Below are 16,011 nucleotides of genomic sequence, written 5' to 3' on the forward strand. Positions count from 1 at the left end.
AAGCAAACCTGGAATGTGGCCGCAGCCGCGGAAAAGAGCGTAACTTACCTAATGCGAAGTGAGTGTGGAGCTGACTCAGACAAGCAGGTTCCAAGCACGCGACGGTTGCATTGCACTTTCCCACGGTCGAGCCACCGCGGAAAACCTACATGTTCAGAGCACCTACCTATCCGTACTCGACATCAGACCAATTGACCACGTGACCCAGAGATTTGTTCCAAGGGAAGGAGCGAAGGGTGTAGCATTGCAATATGCCAAAACTGACTTCCAACTGAAGGCCCGACCAGACCCCCTTTACGACTGCCCGTGAACAACGTATGCTGTAACGGTTCGTCGTTCGGATGCGCCCATGGCGTCGGTAGAGTTACTCCATTCGTTCCCTAGCTATCCATAAGATCTGAGGACAAGCTATGATCCTCGCCATGGGCACACATCAAACTCATCACCTGCAACGGTCACGGGTGAAGGGGACGAACGTGCAGTCTGATTACTTTTATGGCATAATCTCGGTGTGTGTGGTATCATTCAAAATACTCTGTACTAAAACAGCCTGCCATGAGACCATGGCGGCTCTTCCCAGCCGCATCATGGCTGGCTGGGGCGCTGTAATACGCATGGCTCATCTTGAGCCATCTCCTAAGAACGCCCTCGAAACGAACCCATTACAGCGTTAAAGTAATCCTAAAAGCGTATATACAAGGGGGGCAAAGTGATCGTAAAGAAGAGCAGACACTGCTCTATCAAGCATTAGAGAATAGGCCCAGAAGTCGTCATCATGACAAGATGTATGTTGTTGTTGTAGTGGTGGTGGTGGTGGTGGTGGTGGTAATGGTAATGGTGGTGTGGCTTTTGCAGGCAGGAATTAGTTGGCCTTCACAATGGGAGGCAGTTCAGTGCCAAAGACGCTGTCCCAGAACCGGCTGGTGACGCCGAAACCGAGTTCGTAGTCGAGGAAGTGGTGCTGAAGGTGGTACTTCTTGAGTTCCTTGTACCAGAGAGGAAGGTTCTGGTGGTGGAGGAAGTAATGCGTGAGGTCGTAGCAGATGTAGCCGAAGATGCCTCCGCAGAAGACGGCTGTAGCGGCGTGCCAGCTGTACGAAAACACCCAGTGCGCGAGCTTGTAAAATGGCGTGGCGAGAACGACGAACAGCGTAGGGGGCATGACCAAGCGGTACTTGTCCATAGGGAGGTAGTGGTGAATACCGTGTAGGAGAAAATGCGCGGTGATGCCGACTCGGTTGTCAGGAAGCCACCTGGGGTTTTGTTAGCTTTGCAACCCTTCTCCAAAGTGATCATAGCAAGAGCGGAACAACATACTGGTCAAGATGGAAGAGAAAGCGGTGCAAAATATACTCGATCAGAGTCCAGAGGAAGAGTCCAAGGCCGAAGTAGAGGAGTTCCTGCGTGGTGCTTTCCATGCCGTCTCTGGCAAGGTATAGACTGTATGCCACAGGAGGAAGCCACGCAATCGGGACAACCCACCAGGGCGTCTTAGACAGAGGCTCCAGGAAGTTACCGAACAGAGGCGCGGACTCGCCACCCTTGTAATGTCTAGGGCGGTGAACTTGGTCGAGATAGAACTCCTTGCTGAAGCCGCCGTACCAGATCTGGGGGAAGAGAGGGCGGCTCAAGTCGAGGAACTTGTGCTTCTTATAATCGGTGGTGTAATCCGTCTCCTTGCTCAAATCCTCCTCGCTGGCCATACCGGTCCGGGGGTGAACCCAGCGCTCGCCGTCCCAGAGCTCGCCGTGCTCGTTCATTTTGACTCCCTCGTTTTCAAACTTGGCTGCGCCGTTGCCGTTGCCGTTAATGTTGCCGTTGACGGTACCGTTTCCATTCGCATGCCCATTCACTTTCCCGTTCGCGGTACCATTGACCTTGTGAACTGATCCGTTGATCGTCTTCTGGTTGATGACGAATCCGACCAAGGAGTCGTCGAGAACCTCGTACGCCGCCTCTGAGTGGGGGTGGGAGGTGGGATCGCGCAAAATCGCCTCGATGTCCTTGCCAGCGTACTCAAAGACCAAGTCGGCGCCACCAGGGTGATCTTGGGCAAAGTCGGTCACGTCGTAGACGTTTGCGCCGATGGTAACATAACAGGACTTCTTGGTGTTGTGAGCTTCGACCTCAGCACGAGTGAAGGTTGGAAGAGTTCGCGACGGCATATTGCTGCGGGATTGACGGAACGTCTGCGGTTGTAGGTGGCTGAAGTTGGAACGAATTGGACGGGTTGTATCGGTGTGTAGTCGCTCTGAGTGTTTGGCGACCCAGTCCCAAGTGGGCAAGATAAAGAAGTTGAACAACAACAAAGGGAGTGGACGGGTAGTGTCGCAGCAAAAGTCGCAGTTGCAGGCCCTATCAAGAGAGAGAGGGGGGGAGTGAGGAGAGGTCGAGGTGAGGAGGATGCACGAAGGAAGAAGTATTAAGATGAGGCAAGGTAGGCAAAAGCAGGCGATCTATTCGTGAGTGAGGGAAAAGGAGCCAGAAGCCGGGAGGGCCGGGAGGGAAAGTTGGAGGAGAGGCGAGAGAGGCCGGGGCGATGTGACTGAGGCTCGGTGGAACAGTCGAGGGTGGTGAGAGAGACGGAGACGGGTCAAGGAATTAATTTAGGGGGGTGTTTGATTTGGGATGGGGCGGGAAGTAGTTGGGAGGAAGCCCAGGGGAAGCTCTCTGCTGCCATAGGCTGTAGCCGTACGCGACTAGTCTAATCTCTCCAGGACAGAAAAATTACAGCGCGGTGGCGTTACTTTGGCACAGAATGGGACCTGGCGGAAGCTTGGACAGCCGATTTGTGGTTCCACAGTCAACCACCCTCACCCGTTTTTTCCAGGGTTTACACTGTGAACACTGTGTGATGTTTTTTTTCTTGGATGGATACAAACCCCGAAGTTGCAGCTGCCTCAGCTCAGCGACCAGTCGAACACGTCCCAGAACAGGCAACGAGTGACGGGATGGGTGCGCGACGGGAGTCAGGATGGGAGGGAGGTGTGGGCACTTCTTGGCCTAGTTGGGCCGGAGACGGTCTGGGACGGAAAACTGACTAGGAACGGGGACATAGGGGATGTGGTTTTGCTGGCGGGCGCGGAAGCAATGGGAGGTGCTATTCCTAGCCTAGGGATAGAGGTGAGAGCTTGTCACTGAGGTGAGCAGGGTGCAAAGTAGACTCGAGTCGACAGGCCACGACACCGAGAGTCGGAGACAAGGGGAAATCTGGAAACGGGGAATGGGCATTGGGCAGAGTCCGGCATCTCCAGAAGGCGAAAATAAAAAAAGTTGCATGGCAGTTTGAGACGGGAGGGAAATGGGAGACTGGGATGGCGACGCTACATGGACGCCTACACCCCCATGGAAAGTCCGCGACAATCACCGAGCCAAAACATCCCAGGCCCAGGGCAGTACATATGTCAGGCAAATCCAAACAAGGCCGTCGGCTGGCGGCCCATCTGGATCGTCTTGCAGCTGCCGGGTCTGTGCAAAAGGCCCCCTTTCCCTGATGCTGGTGGTGTCATGGATTGATTCCTGCAATGTAGTTGTTTCTGTCGTGTTGATGGACGCCAGCGAGTACTCGCTCGGAATGGTCGGTCAGCTTCACACTGGAAGTGCGGTGTACCGTGTGGCGTGGGACGGCGTGCCCAGTGTTTGTTTCTCCCGACCGACTTGGCTTCTCGTTGCCTCAAAACGAGGGGCCTGGAAACGAGGGGCATGTCTTGGAACACTTTAGATAAGATCGAGGACGAACTCACGCCGTCTCATCGTCTTAGCACCTCCGGCAAATGGGCCGTGAACTCCCATTGACCCAAGACCAAGATGGCCAGCAAAGTGGCGCCTGTTGGCAGCAGCGGCGGTCTGTGAGGGTGAGCATTGTTGGGGTCGAGAGTCTGAGGTCGAGCTAATGGGGAGAGTCTTTGCACTGCAGCTAGCTCGCATGTCGACGCATGAGCCATATCAAAACTGCTTTTAAGTACGTACTCGATTAAATCAATTACACGCACGATTTGTCTCGACACCACGACGACGCGACGCCAGCTGAAAACGCCGGCTAGAGACCGTGGCTTTGCATTGTGTGGCTGGCGAGCCACGCGTTGGATTCGTCCAGCTGTTGCGACCGCGAAAAGTGCCTTTCACTGCTTAGTCACAGCCTCTTTACGTACAGGTTGCACATGGGAGAACGCACCGAATTGCAGGGTCTCTACCCAGCCGACCACCCAGTACATCACAGTATTGGTCCCCGCACTCAGGTATCCAGCTGTCAACCACAAAGTTAAGTCGCGCCCAACTTTGGGAAATCGAACAAAGACAGATGAGGAAACGAACACGGCGGCTAGACCAACCTTGTGGTGCAAACATGAGTGATCATCTCGTTGGGCTGGCGATGGTGCTGGGGACAAGCCTGAAGTCGGCCAGGGACGCAATGCGTTTGGGCCAAGTATCGTGTACTTGATCGGATCGCTTCGGCCAATGGCGGGGCCCGTTTCCTTGCGCCTGCCCTACCGGCCGGGCCCCGCCCTGTCGAGTGCCGCGCTTAATGGGCGAGAGCCTGGGCGCTTTCAGATGGAGGGGCACCTTGGCTGTTCAGTGTTTGGGGGCCTGCTTTCGGGGCATTCGGCGGCGCGGTTGTGCTGAGCTCAGCGCACAGGAGGTGGGGCAGGGCGTCAGGCTGCCAGACGCCAATTAAGGTATTTCAAAGTTTCCTGCGCATCTGATATCGCCAGCGCAAAGTACCCTCTACCTCCTTTGCCTTTAAACACTCTTTTCAGATAGCTCGGGAAACTCTGCAGTGCGTTTGCATCCTCCATGAACCAGACAGACAGCTATCCCGCCATGCTCTGTCCGAGCTAGCTTGCTTTAAGCCAATCAAAAGTAAAATCAAAGTAGATGATGGAGGGGGCTTTCTGGGGACAATCAGTGCTCGGTCGAGCCCCCCAACGCGACCTTGCCGGGCACATTCCGACAATGGCACTGCTTCTATCCAACCCCCACTGGGATGGTCTGCCCTGCATCGCGAGGGAGGCCGATCCTGAATGATGCAGGTTCGCCTGCTTGTGTATGCAGCCCATCGCCCGCAGTTGCAACCGCGGCGTAGGTCGGAATGGCACACATGTGACGCAAGGCAACAAAAGAGAATTGGTCCTGCACACAGCCAAGCTGACAGCTCTCTGGGGTTTTCCTCGAGAGGTGAGCAGCTCCCCGTCATCCTAAGGCAAGGGAACCAGAGGTGTCGTCAGCGGTGATCCCAACATATGGCGGGGCAGCCAGTTGGTATCCCATGATAGCGTCCTTGCCCTGCACACGCATTGCGCGTTATCTAAGAATACTCCCTCCAGCCCCAGGTTTGCGACCCAAGCCTTCAAAGTCTGCGCGCGGCACGTCTTTGCCGTCCAAGTACTACGTAAGGTGGATGGCGCCGAGACGTGAAGGTGCTGGATTGCACTATGTAATTCGCAGGTTTGCGCAAGCTTCTAAGTCATTCAGCTCGTTCATTCCAGCTTCGACTCGCCCTCTTTTCTCATTTAACCCCAATCCTCCTGTTCGGCTCTACCTGCCTGTGCCCTACGTGCCTTACATCACCTTAGGTAACCGCTTTCGAAGCTTAACTCGTCTGGCCGAACTTGAACCTTCCCGCTCACCTCAACGCACCTTGCACCTCTTTCACTCGTCTTTACCCCTCCAACAAGGCTGATTCTTGACCTCGTGGACCCAAGCATTTTGCGCAACCCCTCCATTGCTCCCCGAACATCCGACGCAATAACGCGACTGAACTTCACATCCAGTCTTTACCGATTTCTGGACTTAACTTCCGAGTCTCCCGCGACCCTGAACCATGGCGTCATCCGGTCTCGGGAGAGGTTCCATCATCCTGGCCTTTTGTCTGCTTCTGGTGCTTTTGCCAGGTCGCGCCGCCGCCTTTGGCGCGGGCAACATCCCCTCCATTGCTCAGGTAACTCGACATCCCCAAGAGAAACCGTCCAATACCACTCCGTTTCGCATACTAACGCATTGCGATCGCCAGGTCGAGGGTCACAACTGGCGTCATGGAGGTGCGCAATCCGTTGCCCCCCGGCTTACGCCCACAGCTTACTGACATGTTTGCGCACAGATATCGAGGATATGCTCAAGACTATCGCTTTCTTGCACGGCAAGAAGTGGACCTCCATGCTGGTGTCTCGTGTCTACTTTGGAAACTGGCTTCGCGACTACTCTCAGGCCGTCGATGTCGGCAGCTTGAAGGGAGTGAACGCTCCCACCATTAGAATCCTGGTTCGTATCTTTTCCTATAGCAGAAATTGATGCGCCGCGCTTATCCTAACTCCTCCTGATAGGTTTGGGTTCTTTCATTCATGGCCTTCGGCTATGCGACGGAAGAGTTCGAGGTAACCGAGGAGCGCCTGGGCGTCTACCGTCCTGAAGAGCACATTGACAACCCCCTGGGTTACGCCGATGGCATGGACGCGCGCAAGTTTGACCCTCGCCTCCGTGGTCCCGTCGACCCTGTCGAAACTCAGATCGACCCCCGCACTGGCATGAAAAACTACATTGCCAATGAATCTGGCGGCTGGGCGACCAGCGCTGGCTACTTGCGCTTCAGCTTCGCCCGCAGCATTCACTTCGGCCGGGTCTACACGAGCGGTTCGCATGGCTCAGGAAAGGAGACCGACCTTTGCGAGGCACTGCGATGTCTCGGGCAGGCCCTCCACTGCATGGAGGACTTCAGCGCGCACAGCAACTACTGTGAGCTTGCTCTGCGAGAACTGGGCTACCACGAGGTCTACCCCCACTGCGGTGCTGCCACCGAGATCAACCTCAATGGACGCCGAGTCTTCCCCTCGTCACCGGGACATTCGGTGCTGTCGATTTCCTGCACTCTGTTCTCGGTGAAGCTACGGACCATTTTACCCAGTCCGAGGTGGACGAAATGAACGTCGCTCTCAAGAACGCCGAGGGAATGACCTCCAACATCACTGGTGGCAGCACTGGGTCTCGTGGCTTTCTGGGGCTTGGCTCCTCGAAGCCGACCGACTTCATTTCTCTTATCGGTCAGCTCCCTGGCATTGGCGGCGACCTGGCCAGTCAGGCTCGCGATTTACAAACCAGCTCGGCTGCACAGGAGCAGCAAAACACTCGCTCAGGCGGTGACCTCAGCCGTGGAGACCTCAGCCGCGACAGCGCAAACCAGGTACCCGGCATGAGCACCAGCTTTGACCCTGTCGAGACTGCCCGGAAGATCTACCCGATCTTGCAGTTCCGAGACAAGATTGTCAAGTCCATCAGCAATCTCATCTCAAAGATTCCTGGCTTGGAGAAGCTCTTGGACCACATCAGTGAGACCCTGACTGCGTTCATTCTGGGTCTGCTGGCGCCGTTTGTCAGGCCCATCATCACCCAGGTCTCCAAGGTCCTTAAGGATGGTTCCTCGACTGTCATCACTGCCAGCTCCAACTCTCAGCTGGAGCCCTGGAAAAACCCCAGTTGTGATGATCCCACCCACTCTATGCTGTCCAAAGATCACTTCACCAACATCTTGAACTCGTGCGCGGGCAGAGTTGCTGCGACGGTTCTGCAATATGTAGTCCCGTAAGTCAAAGGTGTTCGGACGATGCCTTTGAGGCCAAGCTGACATGATTGTAGGCGCATTCTCTACGCTTGGGAGAACCCCGGAGTGCCCGTCGATGAGGTCGTCAATGACGTCCTCCGTGCTTTCCACCACCCGGCAGCCCGCGACGACAGAATTCAGATTCAGCGGGACATGTTCGAGACGGTCCGCAAGTGGGTAAACGAGAGTTCCCATAAGCACGAGCTGTCTCACCTGCTCTCGTCCGAGTCGGTCAAGGCTGGCAAGAACCATATTCTTACTGGCGGCGACGGCACGAAGAGTGTTGGTGGCCCCGGTCACACCCACTCCCACGGAGCCTTTGACGGCTTCGGTGAGCTGGGACATGGCAAGGTGCAGGGTTCGCTTTGGAACCAGATTCGCACGCGTGATCTGAGCTCCATGGAGGGCGATGACACGAAGCCTCTGTCCAGCTCTCCGCTCCCTCCGTCGCGGCCGGATTACGGATACAACGACAGCCAGGGAGGAAGCAGCCACCACTACCCGGCCTCCCAATCCCAAGGCCAGGCCTCAAGCTACTACAGCCAGCCCGAACCACAAGGCTATGGCCACCAACCCCCTCCTCCGCCCGGCGGTCAATGGGGCCCTCCGCAGCCCCCGCAAGGTTACGGCGGACCCGGCTATGGTGGTCCTGGATACGGCGGACCGCCGCAACCCCAGTACCCCCCTCACCACCAGCAACCGCCCCATCCTCATCACCAGCAGGGCGGCTGGGGCCAGTACCCAGGCCAGCACCGCTACTAGACGAGTACGGGGTCTCGGATTGAAGGGTGCTAACAGTTGACAATTTGGACAAGGGATATGGGCCGGAGTCCATGGGGCAACACGGAAACGGTTTGGGTCGGCACGGGAGGTGTACTTTGAATCCATTTGGGCTCGCGAGACTAGGACGATTCCCCGGGTCAGTGCGTAGAAGCACGTAACACATGAACTGCATGATTGTATCCTGATTTGATTCCCCTTCGTATGACACGTGTTGTTTTTTTGTTGCTAAACCATGTAAAGACGATCCCCGCCGCCAGTGTTTACATGGGCCAGACCAGTTCCCCCTTTGCTTTGAGAATAAATAATTTAGTCCCCAACTCCTCAAGAGATGATAGTTATGGTAACAATGCCCCCCCCCTCCCTCAAAGTCTGAGCACGTGTATCCTCACCACGGGATCACTGTTTGCCCCGCCGAGGGTCCAACGCCTCCGCCCTCCTCTTGTCGCGAATCTCCTTGGTCCCAAGGCTGCCGACGCCGCCCTCGGACCGGCGCTCCCAACCACCAAGCCTAACGACCAGACAGGTAGCGTTGTCGCCGTCGTGGGAGACCTCGGTGGCGTAGTTGACCACGGCCTTGGCGCCCTCCTCGGGCGTCCTAGCCTCCTTGATCACGTCGACAATCTCCTGGTCGCTGAGCGTGCCCGAGATACCGTCGCTCATGAGGACCAGGAACGAGTACTCGGCCGGACAGACCTCCACGCGGGTGATTTCCGGCTCGGCCGATACGCCGATGCGCTTGCTTCGCATGTCGCCGAACGCGCGGCTGTTGGCGAGCCCTGCGATGCGGTCTTCGCCGAAGCTGTCTGCCGAGACCATGGATCCAGCCGGCGCATACCGCCGAAGACGGCGGCTTTCGGTGGGCGTAGTTGGATGGTGGTCCGACGTAAGGGGCTGCGCAAGGCCGGTGGTTGTTTGGCAGAGAAGAATACGTGTGTCGCCGACATGGGCAACTATCAAGGTAGACTGCGCGTTGGGATGCCAGAAAGGCGCTGGCGTGGGCGTCGAAATGAGAGCTATGGATGCCGTCGATCCGCCCTTGAAGCGCGAAAGACCGCCGATACCGTGGCCGGATGGCGGTTTATGCGGTACCCCGAGGATTTCGTCGTTGTTCACGGGACGGTCGCTCGCTTGCGGGTCGTCGGGGTCGGGCTTACGAGCCTGGGCAGAAATGAAGTCCAAGTCTGCTCTGAGAAAGGCATACATGAGAACCGACTCCACCGTAACCAAAGGCTCGTCGCTGGCGCTCTCTTTCTTGTCTCCCGAAAGCTTGAAGTACTCGGGATTGAAGCGCCTAAAGTACCCGCCAACAGTTTGTCGGTACTCTTCCACCAGGTCTTTCGCCAGCTGGACGGCCTTGGGGACGTCATCGACCTTGGCCGAGACTGGATCGACTCCTTTTAGAGGCTCCTTCCTCTCAGGGTTCTTCAAGACGCCATGTTTGTCTTGCTTGGGCACCAAGATCTCGTCCTTGACCTCCTCTTCAGTTTTCATGAAGAGCTCTTCGGATCTCTCCGGGTCTTCATCCTTGCGACCCGTCTCTTGTCGGCTTGTCTTCAGGCTGCTCTGAAGCCCAAAGTCTGCGGATGCTTGCTCGATGTAACCATGCAGTTCATCCCGCAGGAATTCGGCACATTGGCTCCCGCCATGACCATCAAAGATGCCAAAGTAGAAAACTTGAGGGTCACCAAGTGCACTGTCAGCGGACGTTGCCTCATTGGGCTTCTGGATTGGCCTTCTCTGAAGACTGATGGGAGCCCGCTTGGCAAAGGCTGGCACGCTGATGGTGCCAGCCTGGTTTGTATCCTCGTTGTACGAGCGTTGGCCCCTCGAGGAGGCAACTCCGAAATGATGCTTGGCTCTCTTGAGCGGTATTCGGACCACGGTGAGGTCCCGGCTAGGCATGTTCAGGGCTGCAGCGGCTGGAGAAGACCCCGGCGTCTGAGTGTGGGGAGTTGAGGCATCGCGGGGCAACTTGTGTCCCGGCCCAGCTGACGTTCGGGAATCAGGATGTAACGAGGATGACGGGAGATGGGTGACAAAGTAGTTGTGGAAGAATCGCCGGTTTCCGAGGCTCGGCACTTCAGTGCCATCCAGCAAACATCGTCGCTGGCTCTTAGACAGCCTAGGAAGCCAGCTCGTAGGCTGTCGGATGACAGAAATCTGGGAGGTGTAGTCTCGCCGCGACGCTGGTATCGGGACCGTGAAAGAGGCAGGCTTGTCGTCGTATTCTCGGGTGTTTGTGATTAAGCACGAACAAATCGATCGAACAGCTGGAGCTGCAAAGACCCGAATGGTTCCATGATGTTGCGCTACTTGTCGCGTTGGACAGCGTGTGAAAGCCGGCATTGTTTTGGAAAATGGGCGATGTACGGACAGAGACGTCAGGAGCGTCACCGGCGCTGCAGCAGCTCAGATAGGACGGCCTTCCTGCTGGCGAAAGCCATGGGCTTCAGCTCGTCAGGCTGGGGCGGCGGCTTGTGATGGATCGAAGGTGGAATCTCGCGGCTACTTCGTCAGGGATGCAAAAGGAGGGGGAGGGTCGTCAGCTGCTGCGTCGGCGACGTCGAGGCATTGGCATGAAGCTGCTGCAATGCTGTAAGTATCGTCGCGCAGGGTGGAAGTGGGAGGTCGGGAGAACGTGAGATGGATTGCAGGTGGCGCTGGGAAATGTTTGTGTTGCTTCTGGTCAATTGTTTGGTCTCGACACAGTTGGGATTGAGAGGATTGAGTTCGGCCAAGGCACACACGGTTGGCCTCGGTTGGATCATGGATGGACCCAGCGACGTAATGAGACGGACCTAGAAAGGAAGGACGGGAGGGACAGGCACTGGCCGTGGAGGTTTCCATTCCCCATGCAGTGCCAGCTGCCCGCCGCGGTCGTCTTTAGGGGGATTACCACGTTTAGCTGCAGCCAATCCCGCAGGTCACCCTGGGATCCGGGTAGAGCCATGTGCACTGTACCTACTCTGCGTAAGTAAGTGGCGGGGACGACACCTGCCATCCGCCGGCGGCTTCGGAGGGCTCTCTTATCTAATCAGCACCCAAAGCAAGGACTGTGTCAAACATGGCTTCTGCAAGAAAATACACACAGTATCAGACCCACTACCGTGGAATTGGACAGGCAGATGCACCAGCACTGCGGCTTCTGAGAGGCGAATGACATATGGATATTCACTTACATCAGTGTCGACTTTTCATGGTCGAAGGTTCTCGCTATTGGTTCTCCCTCCGAGTCGAGCGATGGCTAACTGTTCTCTCACTCTTCATGACACCCTTTGAGTTGCGGCAGAGACTCCCGACCCCTGCGGCGCTGTCTTACGATGGAAGACTCGGCACCAGTTCAGGATGACACATCGGATCCGTCCTCGGGCGAGTCTTTCCCCGTTGTGCGCATATGCGATGATGGAGACATTATTCTGGACGTTACATTCGAGACATCCAGAGAGACCATAGCCGCCGCTCGGAAGACTTGGCAGGCTGCCAGCAAGAAAATCGGCGCCCCACGCATTGCCCAGCCCAACTTGAGCCCAAGCATCAGAGTCGCCTATCGCGTCAAGCTTTCCGTCCTGAAGAGACATTCCCGGTACTTTGAGAACCTTCTCGGTAATAAGCAGTTCTCCGAGGCGAGCAACGTCGAAGAGACGCTCGCCCGCCTGGCTGCTGAGAAGCTCAAGCTGGCCGAAGTGGATCCTAGGGACCTACCTTGGATCACCATCATCGATGATGATGAAGCTACAAGGTCTGTCGGCCGAGAGAAGGTCTTTGAGGACTTGATGAGGATCATGCACGGGAAGCAGATACAATCTACATCTGTCAATATGCTCCTTGTGACAACTCTAGCCATCTTGGCGGACCGCTTCGATTGTCGGTCCTTGGTCTCAAGATATCTTAGTATCGAGCTCAAGTTCAAGTGGCCTCTAACAAGTGCAAAGGCAGCGCGAGCTGGCACGCAAAGAAAAAGTTCGGACGTCGAGAATCTGCTAAGACAGAAGATTCTCGTTGCCTGGCTGTTGGAGCAGCCGCCCAAGCTCCATAGCTTCACACGGGAATTGATTCTTCGTGGCTCTGTCCGCTGGAGTGCCTTGTCTCTAGACGAGTTCTCGCGTACTGAGCTGTGGTGGCATCTGCCGGACGGCTTGGAACGTGAGTAACTAAGCCCACGCCCGAACCACAACGACATGCTGACCTCATTCAGGAGAACTACAGTACCGCCGAGAGTGTGTCTTGAACACCATTGCCTCGGTACATCGCCATTTTATTGCCCTTTACTCCTCCCGCGACAGGCAATGTAAACTTGGATACGACTCGAGCTCCGCCTGCGACTCGTTCCAGCTAGGTCAGATGCTCAAGTTCTTCACGGGCAAAGAGTTGATAGGCATTGTCGACTTCGGGCCCAGCTCGTATGACAACATCCCAGATTCTTCAGTCATTGACATCGAGGAGATTTTGGCCATGTTGAAGCAGGTACCAGGCTATCAAATTGACAAGCACCACACCAACTGCGGCATTCGAACACGTCTTGAACCGATAGTGGAATACATTAGGTCTATGCTGTCGTCGACCGTCCTTTCAATATCCCAGGTCGATTGGAAGAATAATCGAGCGTCAGCTTCCTGGGTTCCTGATGACGACGAAAATGCGAGCTTGGACAATGGAGAGAAGAAGTTTGAGTTCACTAGAGGTCTAGCAAGCGACCAGCGTCTTCGATACGAGGGCAATATGTATGCCGACAAGATGGCGCGCAAGCTTTTCACCGCCGACAAGTGGGATTGGACCCCCGAATATTGATAGAACGAGAATTTACGACACCATCTCTTCGGTTCCCTTAAAGCTCCTTGTCTATTATTGATGTCGCAGTGACGATTGGGAACACCAGGACCAAGGATGATTGAGGGCATGGTTGGAGAACCTCCTTTGTACGGCAGCATATACATGCCACGCCGCCCCAACCACACTTCAACGCTAAGTCTCCGTGGTCATCTACTTGGCCTCATTCCAAGGCTTAGAGTGGTCGTCTTAAAGCAGTTATCCACTTTACGCATCGAAAGAGCGGTAGCTTGATGGATAAACGCTTGCCTAACCCTCCCGGACAGATGGGGGTCTTCCGAATAACGAGGGATATAATCGCAGCTACTAAAAGATCGTCTTATTTGATTGCTACATACTCTTGTCTGGAACGCTCCCTCGACTGAGTTGAGCCATTTACCCGTCTCCCATTATACAAGCAAACTAACAACGAAGTTTGGAATCTCAACGTTGTCAATAGGATATGCAAGGGACAAAGAACGAGCAGTGGTTGCAGGAAAATTCGGGTGTCATCGAGCCAGTTAAGACGAAGCAGTGACAGTCTTGGTAGTAGCTGCACCCTTGTCCTTTTCGGACGTTCCGGACTGTTCCTCGCTCCCGCTCGGGTCATCCGAAACGTGCCTGTCACCATGTTGAGAGGGTTTCGGTTTTGTCAACGGCCAGTGTCCTTTGGTCTCGCGGAATCTCATAACGAAGAAGCACGCGATGACGAAGATCCAGTAGACGTTATAGGCGATGACGGAGCCGTACGTCGCGGAGTTTGTCCAACCGAGAATGGCGTTGAAGATGCCCCAACCGCCGCCGCCGTTCAACTCGGGGCTGCAACACTTGCAAAAAATCAGCACACGAATACGAGGCATTTCAAGTGAGCAGACTTACGTTGACGTGCCAGACGCTCTTGCCAATATCATATGAGCCCGGCCCATTGCCAAGCTCTGCAGCGTCACCACCGACGACGTTGTTCCACTCTTGTTGTTCGAAATCCCAGACTGCTCTAGAGAAGAGGCCGGCTGCAACAAGGTACAGTAGGCACGTTGAGACGACAAGGAAGACTTGCAGCTTGGCCGTAGACCCACCCCTTTGCGAGAATCAGCAGGATGATCGCATGCCATTAGACGCAGATCACTCACTTGTACAAGACATAACCGACCAGAGCGCCGACGATCAACCCGACGACGGCCGGGAGCGGCACGGCAGTCGCAGGGGCGGAAAAGGAAACGCCGGCGACAAAAACAATGGCCTCGATACCTTCTCGGAGAACGGTAATGAAAGGGAGGATGAACATAGCATACTTCTCGGCGAAGTGCTTCAACCATCCCCGGTTGGCGCCGGTCTTGATTGGGGTCTCCATGGCCTTTGCGAGCTTGACACGCCACTTCTCCTGCATCTTGCCGATGCGGAGCAGGGCGGCGCCCATGACTGTGATAATGATGGCGGCAACGAGGGAGAAGGCGCCTTCATAGTACAGCTCGTTGGAATCCCAGCTGTTTCGGCCGAGCTTGTAGAAGACGCCGATGACGGCGCCCGCGGCGACCAGGCATATCAGGAAGCCGATGCCCGTACCGAGCCAGACCTACGGTAAGCGTATCAGCCGCAATCCCAATGCGAAGAGGGGAGGAAGTCAATACCTGTTTACGCAGGGATTTGTACACGACCAAATCTCTGTTTGGCCCGTCGAGTGTCTGCTTGAGGAAAGCAAGCAGGACCGAGACGATTATGACGGTCTCCAGAGACTCTCTGAAGACCACGAGAAATACCGGCACGGAGAAGACGTCGACAGCCATTGCGGAGTAACGAAGAATGGCAAGTGAAAGACGGTGTGCGCGTTGCAGTCAAGGCCAGAGAGAAAGGGGCAAGCGGATGGGAAGGTTTTGTCTGGCACAGATGGTGAGAACAACTTGATCTGATAAATCAAATCAGATAATCATTAGGTCAGGGTACCTGTTCGGTGGCGCAAAGACGAGCGTCGGATGGCGGAACGCTAGCGGCTCAGAGCAAATGAGAGAGAGCAGGCATATCTGGATAATAAGCAGACCGTGCCCCGTAGTATACTTTAACGACGAGGGCATTTGACTGAGTTCTCGGCAAGTTTCGAGGTGACACAAGAGCAGCAGCCGAGAGGGAAAGACGAGGCGAGGACATGGGGCAGAGCTGGTGCGGGCTCGACACGTGGGAGCCAGTAAGACCGCCACCGACCAGAGTCTGTCTCATGGTTGCATTTAGTCAACCGGACCATTTTCTCGCAGCAAGCTTTTTTGCCAAACAATCTTAGTACGGGCCGGTTGCTGCTGCTCGCTTCGTGTCGTCGGGTTGGTCTGCATGGGAAGGAAGTGCTACATTCCTAGACCGGCTCGACCTGCTTAGCGCGGATCGGAGGATGGAGGATGGAGGGTCTCGGAACGAAACAGGGATAGGCTGAGGCACTTCTGTGTTGACCATATTGCAAGACCCCTCGAGGGTTTCGATACAGAAAAGTTGATGGATGATGCCGATGCTTGAGTTGCCGAGGGGCCTGTAGTTCCTGACATCCGACATGGGATGACACAGTTGGTATTGGGTTTTCCGAATCTTCCTGGTGGGGTTGGGCAATAACATCGAAGCTGTCACCGAAACAACTGGAGTGTTGATCAAAGCCTAGAGATCAACAGCGGTCAGTCTCCAATGCCCCGTCGGTTGGCGTTGCGCAGGGCATTTGTTGTGGTGTAGCTCGACTGGACGAGAAACACTGAAGACAAGCCGCCGTCGCGTTCCAGTCTTCGTGGTCGCGCCAAGGTGGACTCATACGGACCCCGTCGAACCACCTTGTTCTGCAGATTGGGACCATTACTCGT

The 16,011-nt window shown here is 55.6% G+C and overlaps 5 protein-coding genes across 5 annotated transcripts; 2 read left to right on the forward strand and 3 right to left on the reverse strand.

Moving 5' to 3' along the window:
• Positions 1–862: 862 nt before the first annotated feature.
• ColSpa_10091 (ceramide very long chain fatty acid hydroxylase SCS7) lies at positions 863–2,165 on the reverse strand (the record flags this gene model as incomplete). Its single annotated transcript, XM_049276303.1, has 2 exons — positions 863–1,253; positions 1,318–2,165. 2 exons carry the CDS (start codon positions 2,163–2,165, stop codon positions 863–865), a joined length of 1,239 nt encoding a protein of 412 aa, XP_049132260.1.
• Positions 2,166–5,821: 3,656 nt separating this feature from the next.
• ColSpa_10092 (uncharacterized protein) lies at positions 5,822–8,353 on the forward strand (the record flags this gene model as incomplete). The annotated part of the gene is made up of 6 exons (XM_049276304.1): positions 5,822–5,938; positions 6,011–6,038; positions 6,098–6,258; positions 6,321–6,872; positions 6,899–7,572; positions 7,627–8,353. 6 exons carry the CDS (start codon positions 5,822–5,824, stop codon positions 8,351–8,353), a joined length of 2,259 nt encoding a protein of 752 aa, XP_049132261.1.
• A 417-nt stretch (positions 8,354–8,770) lies between these two features.
• ColSpa_10093 (protein phosphatase 2C 4) lies at positions 8,771–10,276 on the reverse strand (the record flags this gene model as incomplete). Its single annotated transcript, XM_049276305.1, has 1 exon — positions 8,771–10,276. The coding sequence occupies one exon, from the start codon at positions 10,274–10,276 to the stop codon at positions 8,771–8,773; it is 1,506 nt and encodes a 501-aa protein (XP_049132262.1).
• A 1,418-nt stretch (positions 10,277–11,694) lies between these two features.
• ColSpa_10094 (uncharacterized protein) lies at positions 11,695–13,162 on the forward strand (the record flags this gene model as incomplete). The annotated part of the gene is made up of 2 exons (XM_049276306.1): positions 11,695–12,517; positions 12,570–13,162. 2 exons carry the CDS (start codon positions 11,695–11,697, stop codon positions 13,160–13,162), a joined length of 1,416 nt encoding a protein of 471 aa, XP_049132263.1.
• A 539-nt stretch (positions 13,163–13,701) lies between these two features.
• On the reverse strand, positions 13,702–14,964 carry ColSpa_10095 (high affinity iron permease ftrA; the record flags this gene model as incomplete). The annotated part of the gene is made up of 4 exons (XM_049276307.1): positions 13,702–14,007; positions 14,060–14,258; positions 14,311–14,753; positions 14,809–14,964. 4 exons carry the CDS (start codon positions 14,962–14,964, stop codon positions 13,702–13,704), a joined length of 1,104 nt encoding a protein of 367 aa, XP_049132264.1.
• Positions 14,965–16,011: the final 1,047 nt, after the last annotated feature.

The sequence above is a fragment of the Colletotrichum spaethianum genome (genome assembly GCF_022836535.1).
Source record: "Colletotrichum spaethianum MAFF 239500 DNA, contig33, whole genome shotgun sequence".
In the NCBI taxonomy this organism is placed as follows: Eukaryota; Fungi; Ascomycota; class Sordariomycetes; order Glomerellales; family Glomerellaceae; genus Colletotrichum; species Colletotrichum spaethianum.